Genomic DNA, 14045 nt, shown 5'->3' with positions numbered 1-14045 from the left:
GTATATGTGATTTGTACGAGGTCTTGTTACCCTCTCTTGCTGTGTATTCGTTGTCCTCAATCAGCCGTGCCAGTCCAAAGTCGGCAATCTTACAGATGAGTTCACTAGACACCAAAATATTGGCTGCTCTCAGGTCTCGATGAATGTAATTTTTCTCCTCGATGAAACCCATGCCATCAGCCACCTGCAGGGGGAAGCATATCATTAGACCAGCCCTACGCCTGTGTGTGTACAAGCATAAAATGAGTGTGAAGGACCTGTGTATGTTTTAATACTGTGTAATATTTGTGTGAGTTGTACAGATGAACTGGTTTGGTGAACTCCCAAACCAGGGAGTTAACCATTTCCACAGGTCAGTTCCTTAAACCCTTTACCTCCGCATACTCCACCCAGGTACACAGCTGTGGCTGCTCTACTTCCTGATACTAAAAGCTGCCTTCACCTTACTGTAGACGGGCTGATTGTTCCAGTGACTGTGTTTCTGATTCAATCAAATACTACATGAGTCATTTCTACATAAGCAGAGGGGAACTGATTCTACGCCCAATGCATGGGGCAATCTGTATATGAGGTACGCTATCTACAGCGAGAATCAACAAGATTTCCACAGAAACTCACAGTTAACAAGCATCTGTGTCATTTGTGTCTATGTTTATGTATCTAATTCTCTACGTTTTGCTGGGTCAGTGGTGTATATTTCAGACACAAGAATCTATCACATAGGTGCGATTGGCCCTGGGGTCTTGTCAGAAACGTGAGATGTACGTATGTCTGTATTTCATAAACTTCTACCGTCGTCATGACACTCAGGCTTTACTTAACGCCTCTTTACTCTCCATTCCATTCATTTAATTGTGGTATGATTCAATCAGAAACTTTAACCTTTTACTTTGCATTCATTAAATTATTTTTCCGCTCAAGTCTCCTATAGCCAGTGTACATTTGAGTAAAATCCCAAGTTCCTCTGATGTATACACATTTTTAGCAGGCATAACGGTGTGGACAGAGTGTCCAATACTGCGGCCAGAGCAAGGTCATTAATCACTTGAATTTTTATGGTCCATCACATGATGGTTAGAGTTACTTGCTTAGCGCTTCTACCGCAAATGCTATCAGTGCGTGACGACTGGCTTGGAAGCTTCTTTCTGTGAAATATGTTCACCACAAAGCTCTGTATAAACTCTACCTCTCTACGCCAAGCTAAGGCGTCGGAGAATTTTGCCTACTCCGGATGAAGAATCTCATGTATTCTTAGGTTTTGAAATTTCACTCTGTCTTCCTGTGGTTGTGTTTTCCATTCCCACACCCACATACATGTTAAGTCAAAGTTCCTTTACGGGCATATAACATTTCAAGAAGTCGATGTGGGCATGATTAGAGTTTAACATTTTGGGAAATACTCTTAGTCACTTTGTTGCTGAGAGCTAGATAAGAAGATTGATACCATTCTCATATCTGTTTGCTAATATTAAGCAAGAGCCTGTAGTTTAGCTTAGCTTAGTTTAGCATAAAGATTGGAAAATGCACATGACTTGACTCAAGTCATACTCGAATCACAAATTTGAGGACTTGAGACTTGCTTGAATAACACTGATGACAGACTCGACTTTGACTTTGACTTGATATTCTTGACTTTAGACTTTAATTAGACTTGAGACAGATGGCTCGAAAGGACTTTTTCATTAAATATTTTCATTTTTCTAGATACTGAGAAGTTATGTTTTGTTTTTGAAACATGATTGGGTGATTTCTAGTGCAATGCGCCCAAACCTGGCAACCTACTACTAGGGCGTGACAGAAGAGCAGAGGCCAACGCACGAGGCAGCTATCATGGAGGATGCAAGTCTAAACATAATACAATTTGGATTAATTTCCAATGGTGTTTTATTTATGCCACGCATCACTTTTAATTATGGAAATAAGTTTATTGTAGAAAAACACATCATTTGATTATTGGGACGGTCAGCATTTACTTTGGAACGGGTTAAATTGGGATAGATCATCAGAATTTTATATGAATCAGGAAAAATAATAAGCGTAGTTCCCAAAATGTCCAACTATCCCTTTAACTTGCAGTCTCAAACCTGTTCAAACATCAGGCTTAACTGACCAGATTCATCATTTGTCAGGCTTTAAATAGTATATTTATATTAACTTCCATATTGGTTTCAGTACACAATGTCACTTTGGCAGAGCTGTGACAGAGCATCTTACTGAGAGTTGATGAAAGTGAAAAGACAAATTCAGAGAAATGAAACGGAAAATCTGCATCATATACAATCAGTATCAGATTTTGTCACCATGCCCTCATTTTGACATTTCAGCTGAGTCGGCACCCGTGGTGAGTAGATAAAAGATGTGACAAAAAAGGTGAATTTGTCCCCTGTACGGACTGTGTGATAGTAGCACAGTTTTATTTGTGCCAACATGTCTAAACCAACATTCATCACAATTCACACGGTGCACGCCTGCACACACACCCATCCAGCTCTGTCATTATTACAAAATTGGTGTTGCGTGTAAGCTTCATTACAACAGTGGCCATGTTTCCTGTCTTTGAGGATCATGCTGAGAGAATAGGAAGTGAAAGAATGATAGGGAATCTGGTAAACGGAGTATGGATATAAAAGCACAAACACATTTATAGTAAAGAAAAAAAGAGAGATGTCTTACCTGAGCCGCCATGTCTATCAGAGTGTTCATGGGCAGATTGCTTCCCTCCGTTGTTTTCAGGTAATCCACTAGGCTACCTGTAAAATGACATTCAAGTAATATGTTTTCAGAAACTGCACTTTTTGCTGAACAAAATGAATTGATCCCACCCGTCCAGTGCGTGTCTTTTTGCTCTTTAAACTACATCACCACACTCCCAGCGCATTTTCTCGAAGCGTTTACTGTTGCCGTGGATGGGTTTACATTATAGTTAATGGAACGCCCGGTGCTTTTCATACCAAGGCTAAAGGGTGCGGCAATACAGGCCAACGGCTGTGACAAAGCCTCGGTATTTAACGCCCAGGGAATGAGAACGGGCCGGGTATTCATTTCGTTACAATCTGCAACCACGCCATGGCGCTAAACTTAGACACTGTTCCTTTAAGCAATAAGCTGTCATATTAACTGGAAAACAAAAGTAAAGTCATGCTTCGTCCAGAAGACTGGTGATATTTTCCTTGGTCAAAAACATCATGATTCCCCACAGTCATAAATAGACAGTCGGACCAGAATAGCATTTCAAATCAGGGAACATAACACTGTGAGGAAGTGCACGGAGCATCAGTCAAGTTGATGCATAGCTTCTGAGAGCAGACTTTGTGTTGAGTTTGATTAGCGCAGAACAATACCTCTGCACACCGGTCAACCAAGTCAAATCAAAGGAAATAAGAGGAATGACTGTGCCAGGAAAGAGGAGGCCTTTGCTCCGCTGCTTAAGGCCGGAAGGCTGCTTTTGAAGTCTGAGAGCCAGAGGAGCGCTCTTTGTCAAGGTCACAAAGGGAAGCTGAGATGACACGCCTGTTATTTTCCATCGTTGTTGTCTTCGATGATAAAAAAAGGGACAAACTGAAAAGACGGGAACTACGAGCCATCCTTTCTCTTGACAACAGAGGCGACAATTGTGTCCTGTCCACACGTGGATCCCGGACAAAGAGGCAGCCTCATGTAGAGCCACTGCTGGTGGTTTACAGGCCACTCATACAAGACCATACAAAGGCACTCCATTCAATTCAGCTGCAAGGCTGTTGCTGTGTTTGTGCACAGCATCTCTCTATGCATTTTGTTATTGTTCCTCCCGGTGAAAAAGAATTACACAGACTTTTGAGGTCAAAGTGAAACAGTCAGATGCTGGATCACTTCCATATGAGAGCTGCGTTTGGGCGTCATAAACTATTACAGGGGTTGTAATATGGAAAGTTGTTTGCAGCTGTTGCCATGACCCCATTTTATTACTTGTGTTTGTGATTTCACAGTGTTTTCTAAGAAGGAAAGATCCAGTGGAAAGATGCTGAACAAACTGCCATTGTCAAAGTTTGTTTACTACAACCTCACAGTGTTCCAATGTTTGTGTACACATGCCTGTGAGTGTCTGTGGATGCATGTGTGTAATACAGACTCTGGAAAGTAGCCAAGTATCATGAAGGGGTCTCGGTGAACAATAACCTGGTGAATCACCCTCTCCTGTTTTGACACCACTTCGTGTCAGACGAGCCAAAGGAGACTTCCCCTCGGTGAGTAAACACCAGTAACCTGTCTAGAGGGGCCCGGAAAAGAAGCGAAAGTTCATGTTTGCTTTGAAACATTTAAGCCCAGAGCGGTGAATGCAGGAGCGTCGAGCTGAAAATAGCCGATATCAGAAGGCAGGCCACTTCAGCAGAGCAGCATGCTTGGAGAGGCAAGGCTCATGACTTAGCTCCCTTATTTAGGTGTGCTCTCACTGCTGATCATATGGGTGATGATTATACGATAGTGTTCCAGTAACGTGCATCTCTAATCATATCTTTAATCAAACACAAATATACATGAAGGCAGCTGTGGTTGTGTGATCAAAAGGCGTTAATTCAACAGAGTCACCGGAGTGGAGCGCCCGTCTGTGACTCATGAAAAGGGTGAAACACATGGGGCAGCCCAGTCTTTTGTTCAAGCTTGCGCTCTGGCACCTTTAGTCCGATACCAGATCGACATGTTTGATCCTGAATGTCTATGATGCGCCACTGCCTATAAAACACTTTCCCCGTCTTTGCTCCAGGCGCCTATTGACGTTACCATGATGACATCACTTTTGGTGTTCAAGGCAACGGGGCAGCAGGAGATTAAGGAAATTATCATTTCAGACAGGCTTAGACATATTCCTAACTGAAAGAAGCTGGTATGATTACAGAAGGGTTTCTGTTTAATTTAGCCTCAAATAAGCATTCATTTCATGGAAATACCCTGGGAGTAAGTTCTCCTTTTCTTTTGACTGATATCTGGAATTCCCTCTTGGTGTTATTAGTAAAATGCCTCATGTTGCGACACGTAGAGCATTTCTACCCACCATTTTCCATGTACTCCGTGACAATATAGATTGGCTCCTGGGTAACGACGGCGAAGAGGCGGACGAGGCGTGGATGCTGCAAGTTCTTCATCATGTTGGCCTCTGCCAGGAAGGCTTCCACTGACATTGTGCCCATCTTCAGGTTCTTAATTGCCACCGTCCTGTCATTATTGTAGATACCTGAAAATATACATTTAGACATCAGTGGGTTTCTGAAAGGCATTGATTAAAACAAGACTTAGAGTCTACAGTGGTGCTTTGATCAGTATGCTAACATTAGTATGCAATTACAATGCTAACATGCTGATGTACATTTTCCATGATCACCATTTCAGTTTAGGATGTTAGCACAATGATTCCTATTCAGGTTTGGGGGGGCGGCTGAGCATTGGGCTCCAAACTGACCGACCAAGCCGGGTTGGAACCTGCAACCCTCTTGCTGTGCAACGCTAACCACTGCACCACTGTGCCATGTCATTAGTTTTGCAGGTATTTGGTTATAAACCAAAGTATTTAACCGATTGGAATTTCGTTCTGATGATGGCGCTGGAAGAAAAGTCAGAGGACGCCCAAAGTCATCGTGATTCATCCTCTTGGTACCATGAATATTTGCGCCAATTTTAAAGCTAGGATTGAAAGTGTTCTTTAAAAGCATTTTTTTATTATATTTGATGAAATTCTCATTAGGCCTACATCCTAACAGCAATCAATGAATCAAATGCAGAACTGCAATAAGTCCGTCGAATGATTGAACAGCCTGTCTACCTGTGTTCTGTTTTTTGTTTGGATATTTTTTTAAATCTAGCATAGCCTACTCTTGCTAGTTCCTCAACATTACCAACCCTATCTTTAATGTTAATCCACTTTATAGTTTTTGAGCTATTTCAATCCAAACCAAAAATGTCGACCTCTTGTTGTCCTAGAATAAAAGTCAGAAGATATCCAAAGTCATATGGCTCAAAAATATTTTGGACACAAGAACTACTACATTGTGTTCAATATAAAAGTCAACCAAGAGAGCATTCATCTCAGCTTGTTTTCATAAACACAGTGGTTATATCATCAGTTGTGATCAAATATGTGCTAAACAAACAACAGTTGCACTAACACATCAACACGTCAATCAAGCCCACAGACAGCCAGTTCCGTCTTCAGTCATGTAGCACGCTGAGCATCTCACACCGTGCATGAAGTGTAGCAATGGGATCAAATTACATTCACTATTCAAAGCATTTCTGCATATTTTCATGTCAACTAACAAGAATAGAGACTTCATATCAAGTGACAGTCACTCCCATTATTCAAGTATGTCCATGAACCAATGTTTGGATGAGGATAGAGAAACAAATACAGTGCCCAGACTACATGCAGAAGATTCTGTAAATAGAAAATGGCTGTGAAATGAAGAAAAGTTCCAGGGTTGGCAATGTTTATCTCTAGTACAGGGATGTTGAATTGTGCTGGCAAATACGGATGGAAAATGCTTGCCAATTGAATAATAAGAGGGTTGTGACACAGATTATTTCAACTGATATACCTCGTGATCAAAACATGTTGATTTCTTGTCAAGAGACCAATCCTCCAATCCGTGAGCTCTTTGGAAATTTAGATTTATGTAGTCTGAGTGATGTTGCATAACAGGGATAATACCTCTCATCATTCTCCAGTTAACCAGCTCATACAAGCCTACTATTAAGACTGTGTTGAGGAAACCGTTCTGCATACGCTGCAGAAAAAACCCTGGCTTAAGGCTTTGTCTGCCCACAACTTGATTGAGCAACTGGACTTCTTACACGTTATGTAACTGCAAAAAAGTGGAAAAGCAACACTTAAATTATTGAAATTAAAGGTAAATGCGAGATTGGGAGCATTTGTATTGCCTCCGCACGGCCCAAAAAGCATTTTCCCCATAGACCACCATTGCAAAAGAGATGCTTGTAAAACTGTTGACAGGAACTGCAAATGTTGACCTTTCTATTATGAATTTTTATTCCATGGAGGTTTTATATTTGTAAAACTTTCCTCAAGCCAAGAAAAGCGATTTCAACATCTGTGATGTCATCACAATATAAAGTCTATGGGCCGGGTGGGAACTCGCGAGTGGGGCCAGAAACAAATACGCGCATATTCAGTGGACCCCGAAAGAAAACCCGGAAGCTAGAAATATTTTTTGTATACGCGCTAAGCGAGCAATTCTCCTTAGACTGAATAGGCTCTATCTTGGGGTATGGTATCAAGTTCATATTATACATCCATGATTACAACACACAGAGGGATAGTGACTTCATTCTCTGCTCAGGTAGACATTACTCTACTATATCTTTACATAGCATATCCCCTTGTCATCTTTTCTGTCACTCACCCATCCAGACTTCTCCAAACTGTCCCGCTCCAAGCCTGCGCTCCAGCTTCAGGGACTCACGGGGAATCTCCCACTCATCCTGCCACCATGGCTTCTGCGGCGCCCTCGACTGACACGGCTTCACCAGCCTCGTGCACAACCCGTCTGTCTCACCTATAGCCGACGATAGAAAGAGGAGACAGGTTTAAAAAAATCATTCAGATAAAGACCCCACAGGCATCTTGATTAACCCCTTCAACAAGCTACACGCACGTGAGTGATGCTGGACGAGCTCCTTCAGCGAGTTGAAGGATATCTTGGCCGTGATGTAGAAGCCACCGTTGTCCATGTTGCGGATTCTGTAGTGCTTGACTCCTTCGCCAGTGTTGTGGTCCAAGTCCCTGATTGATAGGGAGAATGACCCTGGAACAAAGAGGAAGCATTATCTAATGTGAGACTACTTTACAGTACAGAAAATATTGATTTATGACACATATAGTGGGGTTTGTAGTGTATTAGTATGTAGGAACACTGCCAGTAAAACCAAGATTGAGTGATATAGAGTCCTTTTGGGTGTTATCTCACTTAACAAATACATCAATGTCTAAACATGTAGCACCTTTAAGCGAATGTAACAGTGGAAGGCCATACTGAAACATACTGCTGAGAAACCACCTTGTGAAATAGAAAGTTTGATTATGTGTAGACTGTATATGAGTCAATGCCGTGATGACAAAAAAGATCACCTTCGGTTGTCTCGCTCTCTCGAATCAAGAAGGAGCCCACCGTGTTCCCAGGAGCGAGGAGGAGCCTCATGGCTTCGTTTCTAGAAATGTTCTTAAAGAACCACCTGCAGCAAAAACACACACAATATGCATCACACTTTGAGCTAACCACTTCCCTTCCCCCCCAACCGGGACACGGCATGCATGGTATAAGAGATGGTGTCGATTATGTTTCCTGTATGACGTACGGTTCAGTCTCCACTGTGGTCATTGCAACAAAGTTGTACGGGATGTAGCCCTGCTGGCCCGTGGTGAGAGACTCTGCCAAATACCACTCTGGATCCTCCCTGGGTGTCAGAAGAGACAGCAAAGAATGAGTTTACATATCTGTGACACCTCACAGCCGTCTAGACTTCCCGGGATGAATGAGTACACTTTCAGAAAGCAGTTTCAATTAACCCCCCACACACAGGCAAAAGTGTTCTTTGTAAATGATCACTGCATGAAATGAGCCGCAAATGTCTTACAAGGGAGACAGGAGAGATGCTCGCTACAAGCTATGTACAATATTCACCACATTAGGCTATAGCTTGTTAAACCTTTGAAGGTTATCAGAGGAATAATTCTCCCTAAAATCAAAATTAGTTATCATATTTTCACAGAAATCTTTTTCCAGCCACTAACTAAATTCTGTACAATTTTCTGAGTATTTACTTTACTACTTTGGCCTGGTGCCAGGTATAAAGAACACTACATTTATTTTTAATTTAATTTAATATATTTAGTCTATAGTCTATATTTAGCCCCAAAAAACCCAGAAATTTAATCTAAAAGATATTATAATCCACTTTAAAAATAAAAAATAAAATATAAAAACATGTGTTGTATGCTTAATCGTAACTCCTCTTCATGTCATGTAACTCCTCAAAATTTTCAAACATATTACCGAGGACATGGACGGTGGGAACTACAACCATGACTGAAGGAAAAGAAACTCCATTAGAGTTTGCTGGGCCACCAAATAAAACCAAATAAACCAGTCCTCTTTAGCTCTTCACATTTATAGAGCCACGTTTTTTTTTTTTTTTTTTGTTTTTTTTAATAGAATAAAATATAATAGCCATTACATCTAATTGCTAGTTATACAGGTTTTTAATAGCTGGGCGCAGAGCATAGTGTGGACACTTTGCAGAGGCTAAGTGCAGCGCAGGAATCAAAAAGTGGCTGTGTCACATACAGCTGTTATCTCACTGGTTGCGCTTTGAAAGGTCAGCGGCAGCTACGGTCAAAGTTGAAATAATTTGAACTTGGAGCGGCCGGGTTACCTTGAAGACCCGGGTTTGATTTTTGGAGCTGTAAATGATAATTAACATAGCTAGCCAGGTTGCACATGGGTTATCTTGCTGCATACATTCTATGGTGGTCTGACACACTTACAGTAGGCCTACATGAAGTTCCAGGTGCCATGTGGGTGAGATGATAGGATACGAATTGTGGTCTGGGGCTGAAATATTATTAGAATTCTTTTTACCAAGCTTCAATATATGTTAATCAGCAGCTTACTTGTTGATGATCTTGAGTTTGTCTCCCTTCTCAAATCCCAGGTCGCCATCATGGTTGGGTTCATAACTGTATATGGCCACCACAAGGTTGTCTGCAAGAGGAATATTGTTTTTGTTAAATAACATGTAGGTGAAATACATTGGGAACAGTTTTTACTCACATGTGACCGTGTAGAATAAAATGTCATGTTATGTGCTGAATGATATTTTGACGAATGGCTGCTGCTAAACGCTCGATGGCAACGGTGAATGGAGAGAGTGGGAGTCCTTGCTTAGTGTTCTGTTCAGCGTGAAATTTGTGATGGTTTCTCATTATTGATATGGTGGCTGAAGGTGAGGTGTACAAAATCAAATACAGGATGGGACACAGGGGGATGTGGGGCCACCGAGCCAGCAAATCCGGCTAAATTGGCTTTCTGATAAGTTAGAAGTGTTCCATAAATCATACAATGAGGTAAGCAATTTCAACTTTTGTAAAAAAAAATAATATATAGAGAAAAATAGTCACATTTTTATGTAAAAAATAAGGGGAATAGGAAATGTTCCAAGGATATTGGCGAGGAAAATATAAAATGCATACACTAGAATGATTTCAGTGAGAAAGTGAGAAGTTGAAAGAAGCAATACATTGAGATGTGAAATAAGCTTAAATTTAACTGGGAATAAAGGAAAAATACAAAGCTTTTTAATGTGTTTCCAATGTATTTTAAATATCTTTTCCTTATGTATTCAATAATACGTTGACACTCTGCCTGAAACTTGTAAATTTATCACACACTTAATATTTACTTGTATTTTATATTTGCACTTCATTAACCTAATACTGCCATTCTGTTTTTCCACATTATACTACTACTAATTTCCCTGTAGATTCTTAAACACACATAAATATATACAGTATCTTGTCACCTGGTAGAGGAGATGTAGGAGGTGAATGTTGTGATGGGTATGGAATCAGCTGGTCTGTGTACTGATGAGAGGAAAAACAAGATCAGACTTAAATTCAGCTTTCCGAAGAACAAAAGAAGATTCCTGCGGTATTACCAGGCACTATCACATGTCACATTCACAGGAAAACATATGCACATTTCTGGTTTATTACTACGCAGATGTCATCGATAACAGTTTTTCTCCCAGACAAAATGTCTCGACGTACTGTGGCACCCACAGGTTGCTTTCTCCTTTATTTCTAATCTGATGGGACATCTTATTCATGCAGAGGAAACAAACAGCATTGGGGGAATAATTACGCTCCCATTTAATCACACACACAAAAGAGAACTTCCCTCGCAGTTACGTAAGTTATAAAACTTTTTTGGAATATTTTTTTGTACAGATTGTATTTCTCTTCTATCAAATTAATCGTGGAAGCCCATGAAATGTTCACACCTTCTCTCCAAGTGGTCATTCACATTCAACCACACTATAACCAAAACCCTTTCATGTGAAGCTCACTCACACACAGATACTCATTCATGTGATGTACTAACACAAGTACAGGCCTGCACATACAAAATGTACACAGACACTTACGGGATTGCATGACTGGGGAGGTATGGGGCAGTTGCAGTGTTCACACATTTCATCCAGGTTCTCAATCCACTCGCTGTCAGAGTAATCCGAACTGCAGTTACACCCCATCTTTTCTGCAATTTAGAGGTTTGAGTTATTTTTCAAAAGGTATTATGGGCATCAACATGTTCATAAAATGATGATTACTCGTATTTTAATGGCAAAAATTCTCTATTTACAGTGTTTTTTATTTTGGTTGTCATCTTAGATAGCTTGTGCCCTCAAATAAATGTCTCTCTAAGACAGTTTTTATGTATCAGGCAATGTATTTTGAATTACAGACATCAATTACTGTAATACAAGACATAAAAAAACAACAAAAATTGCATTTTAAGATTTGTAAGTGGCTGAAACTAACAGAAGACACAAAATGTTTTTCGTTTCCGAAAACTCCTTTAATCGGATGTGATTGAGGGCCTCGCCTCAAAATGGAGTCTCGGTGGTGAATCAGACTGGAAACTAAGAGCTGTGTAAAAGCTTTCATTTGAGGCACTGTTTTGACGCCATATAAATCTTCACACAACAGTCTAATAAAATCCCATCCAGAACTGTGACAAATACCTACATTGTTACTACCACTTACATCATTGTAAATCACAAGTATTCAGACTTGAACAGTAGACTGTATAAAAAATAATACTAATCTTGTATAATCCAGTGGCGCGTGTTCCGTATTGTGTTTTACATGGGTGCACTGTACAAGCTGGCTTTCTCAAGCTCATTTGGCTCCCATTGGGCCGCTCATGGAACAGGGTCAGTGGGCTAATCGCAGCAGCCGCCTGTCCCAAAGGCTCAGAGCCGTGAGAAGAATCTGGAGAGGCCTGACCCGGCAATAACAACCCACCACTGTGCTGAGACCCCCGAGGAACGAATCACAGGAGTCCACTAGGGTATTTTATTATCAGCACTCCTACGCATACTGGCCAGCAATCAGGGAGTCACACAAACAAAGTCAGCATTTTCCATTGAGGGGCTACCCTCTTCTTTTTATGATCTGCAGCTGAAGGCCTTTCCAAACAAATACTGATGACTGTTATTGTTTGCAAAGTATTATGAGTACGTAGATGGTCGTGTGAGGGCTGTAAGAAAGACCTAACACATTTTTGGCATTGTGAGTGAAGCTCATAAACTATACCTTTTCAAATGGCACTGAGAACATAAACAAAAAAAAATAGATTTACATATTTAAAAAAGATTTGTATGTGGATTTTTTTGTTGTTGTTGCAGCACCTATTTTGTTCCAATTTCGACATTTCACATTAAAATTAGTTTTAAATGTCACCGTCACCTACATTATCTATCACATATAGACATGTTTGTGTGACAGCTATGAATTCAAAAGCACATAAATGTTTATATAATAATAAACTTATAATAAAAATAGATTAATAAGATACAGATGCATATTTTATTACAATGAGAAAGCCTCTTATTGTTCCTGTACGGTCCCGTCTTTTTTTGTAATACAGATTTTTATCACGATGACACAATCAGTAACTGAATATGTTTCATTTTTAGCCTTTATGTTAAAATAATGCAACAACAAAATATGTATTTACGCTAATTGGACATTACTTCTGGGTGTAGACATTATTATTCTCTAAACCTTCATTTTTCATGTATTACATTAAAGTCAAAAGACTCTACTCCAAATATATACAACCCCTCTGGTTTATGTATCATGTTTTATATAATAACACATATGATAACTAAAGGGAAATTATCATGTTTACCTTAGTCACAGTCTTTTCTTTCTTTATATTCTAATGTAACACTGATAAATGTACAAGTTTGAAACTTACCTCTTGAAATATGAAATGCCTCTCCAACAATATCAGATTCCACGTGCCGCCATAGAGATACTCTTTATTAAATAGTTATCTTTTGTACCAGAACTATTTAACAATAAGTTTGTTTTTCACAACAGGAGCCCAAGTGTGAACATGTCATCATTCGCTTCTCTTATTATAACTAAGTCAATGCAGACGTGCTGATGTGTGTCTGAACACACACACTTGGAGGAGTGGAGGAGAGCGACTCAGAGTTTCCTGTCGTTGAAACGTTGAGGGTTGCTCTGCAGGCTTCTGACAGGTGCTTCGTCGTGCAGCTGTGTGTGAGCAGGGCGAACAGTTACAGGCTTCATGGTAGTAAAGGGGTCAGGACAGCACCTTTCCCAAACATGTTTCCAATACAGTTAAAAAAAAAAAAAGGAGGCTGTGAAGTTATATTTATATATGTTACTTTTGTGTGTAACATCTGTGCGTTAGTGACCTTTAAAGGTGAGATGGCGGTCCAGGGTTATTCCAAAGAATTTACCCTGCAAGAGAGTAATTGATAAGATAGAGCATCAGACTAATCTTAGCAGTATTATAATTCATTATAATTTATCATATTTAAAGTAAACGCCAAACAAAAAAAAGACCGTTTTGGCGATTTGGGACAGTCAAGTTCCCGGTGTAGTGGTTTCAGGCCCCATGTTGTAAGTATCAAGAGGCTATTTTTGTCAGTCACACATGCGGTTATTTGTCTGTTTTGTCTGTGGCCAACAAACCATTTAAAAATAGACTTTGAGTTTGGTTTTCAAAACCAAGTCCGACATAAAAATAATAGATTGAGTCATGAATATCACACCCACAGAGGGAAAAACCAAACAAAGGTCAATCAGTGGCTGACCCTCTCTTACGAATCGCCATGTTTAACCAAAGCTCTTTGCTGAATGGTCACATTTAACCCTGAGAGGACGTGAATTAACACATCTCTCAGACTGTTAACAACTCTAAAGCCTGCGCTGTAGCACCTTTTTTTTTACCTTTCAG

At 40.1% G+C, this 14045-nt stretch overlaps 1 protein-coding gene across 1 annotated transcript in view; it reads right to left on the bottom strand.

The window, feature by feature from the left end:
- Window positions 1-13290, bottom strand: part of lck (LCK proto-oncogene, Src family tyrosine kinase) — a 15137-nt gene extending 1847 nt beyond the window's left edge. Inside the window, exons 1-11 of the mRNA XM_037747313.1 lie at window positions 13032-13290; window positions 11191-11303; window positions 10567-10627; window positions 9659-9749; window positions 8344-8442; window positions 8117-8220; window positions 7644-7793; window positions 7392-7544; window positions 5030-5209; window positions 2674-2750; window positions 31-184 (exon numbers count right to left, since the gene is read on the bottom strand). Coding sequence (XP_037603241.1) covers window positions 31-184; window positions 2674-2750; window positions 5030-5209; window positions 7392-7544; window positions 7644-7793; window positions 8117-8220; window positions 8344-8442; window positions 9659-9749; window positions 10567-10627; window positions 11191-11298 — 1177 coding nt within the window. The 5' untranslated portion in view covers window positions 11299-11303; window positions 13032-13290. The remainder of the gene's footprint in view (window positions 1-30; window positions 185-2673; window positions 2751-5029; window positions 5210-7391; window positions 7545-7643; window positions 7794-8116; window positions 8221-8343; window positions 8443-9658; window positions 9750-10566; window positions 10628-11190; window positions 11304-13031) is intronic.
- Window positions 13291-14045: the final 755 nt, after the last annotated feature.

The sequence above is a fragment of the Sebastes umbrosus genome, chromosome 16 (assembly GCF_015220745.1).
Source record: "Sebastes umbrosus isolate fSebUmb1 chromosome 16, fSebUmb1.pri, whole genome shotgun sequence".
NCBI lineage: Eukaryota > Metazoa > Chordata > Actinopteri > Perciformes > Sebastidae > Sebastes > Sebastes umbrosus.
Note: the sequence above shows the minus strand (reverse complement) of the source record. Positions and strands in the feature narration are given on the sequence as shown.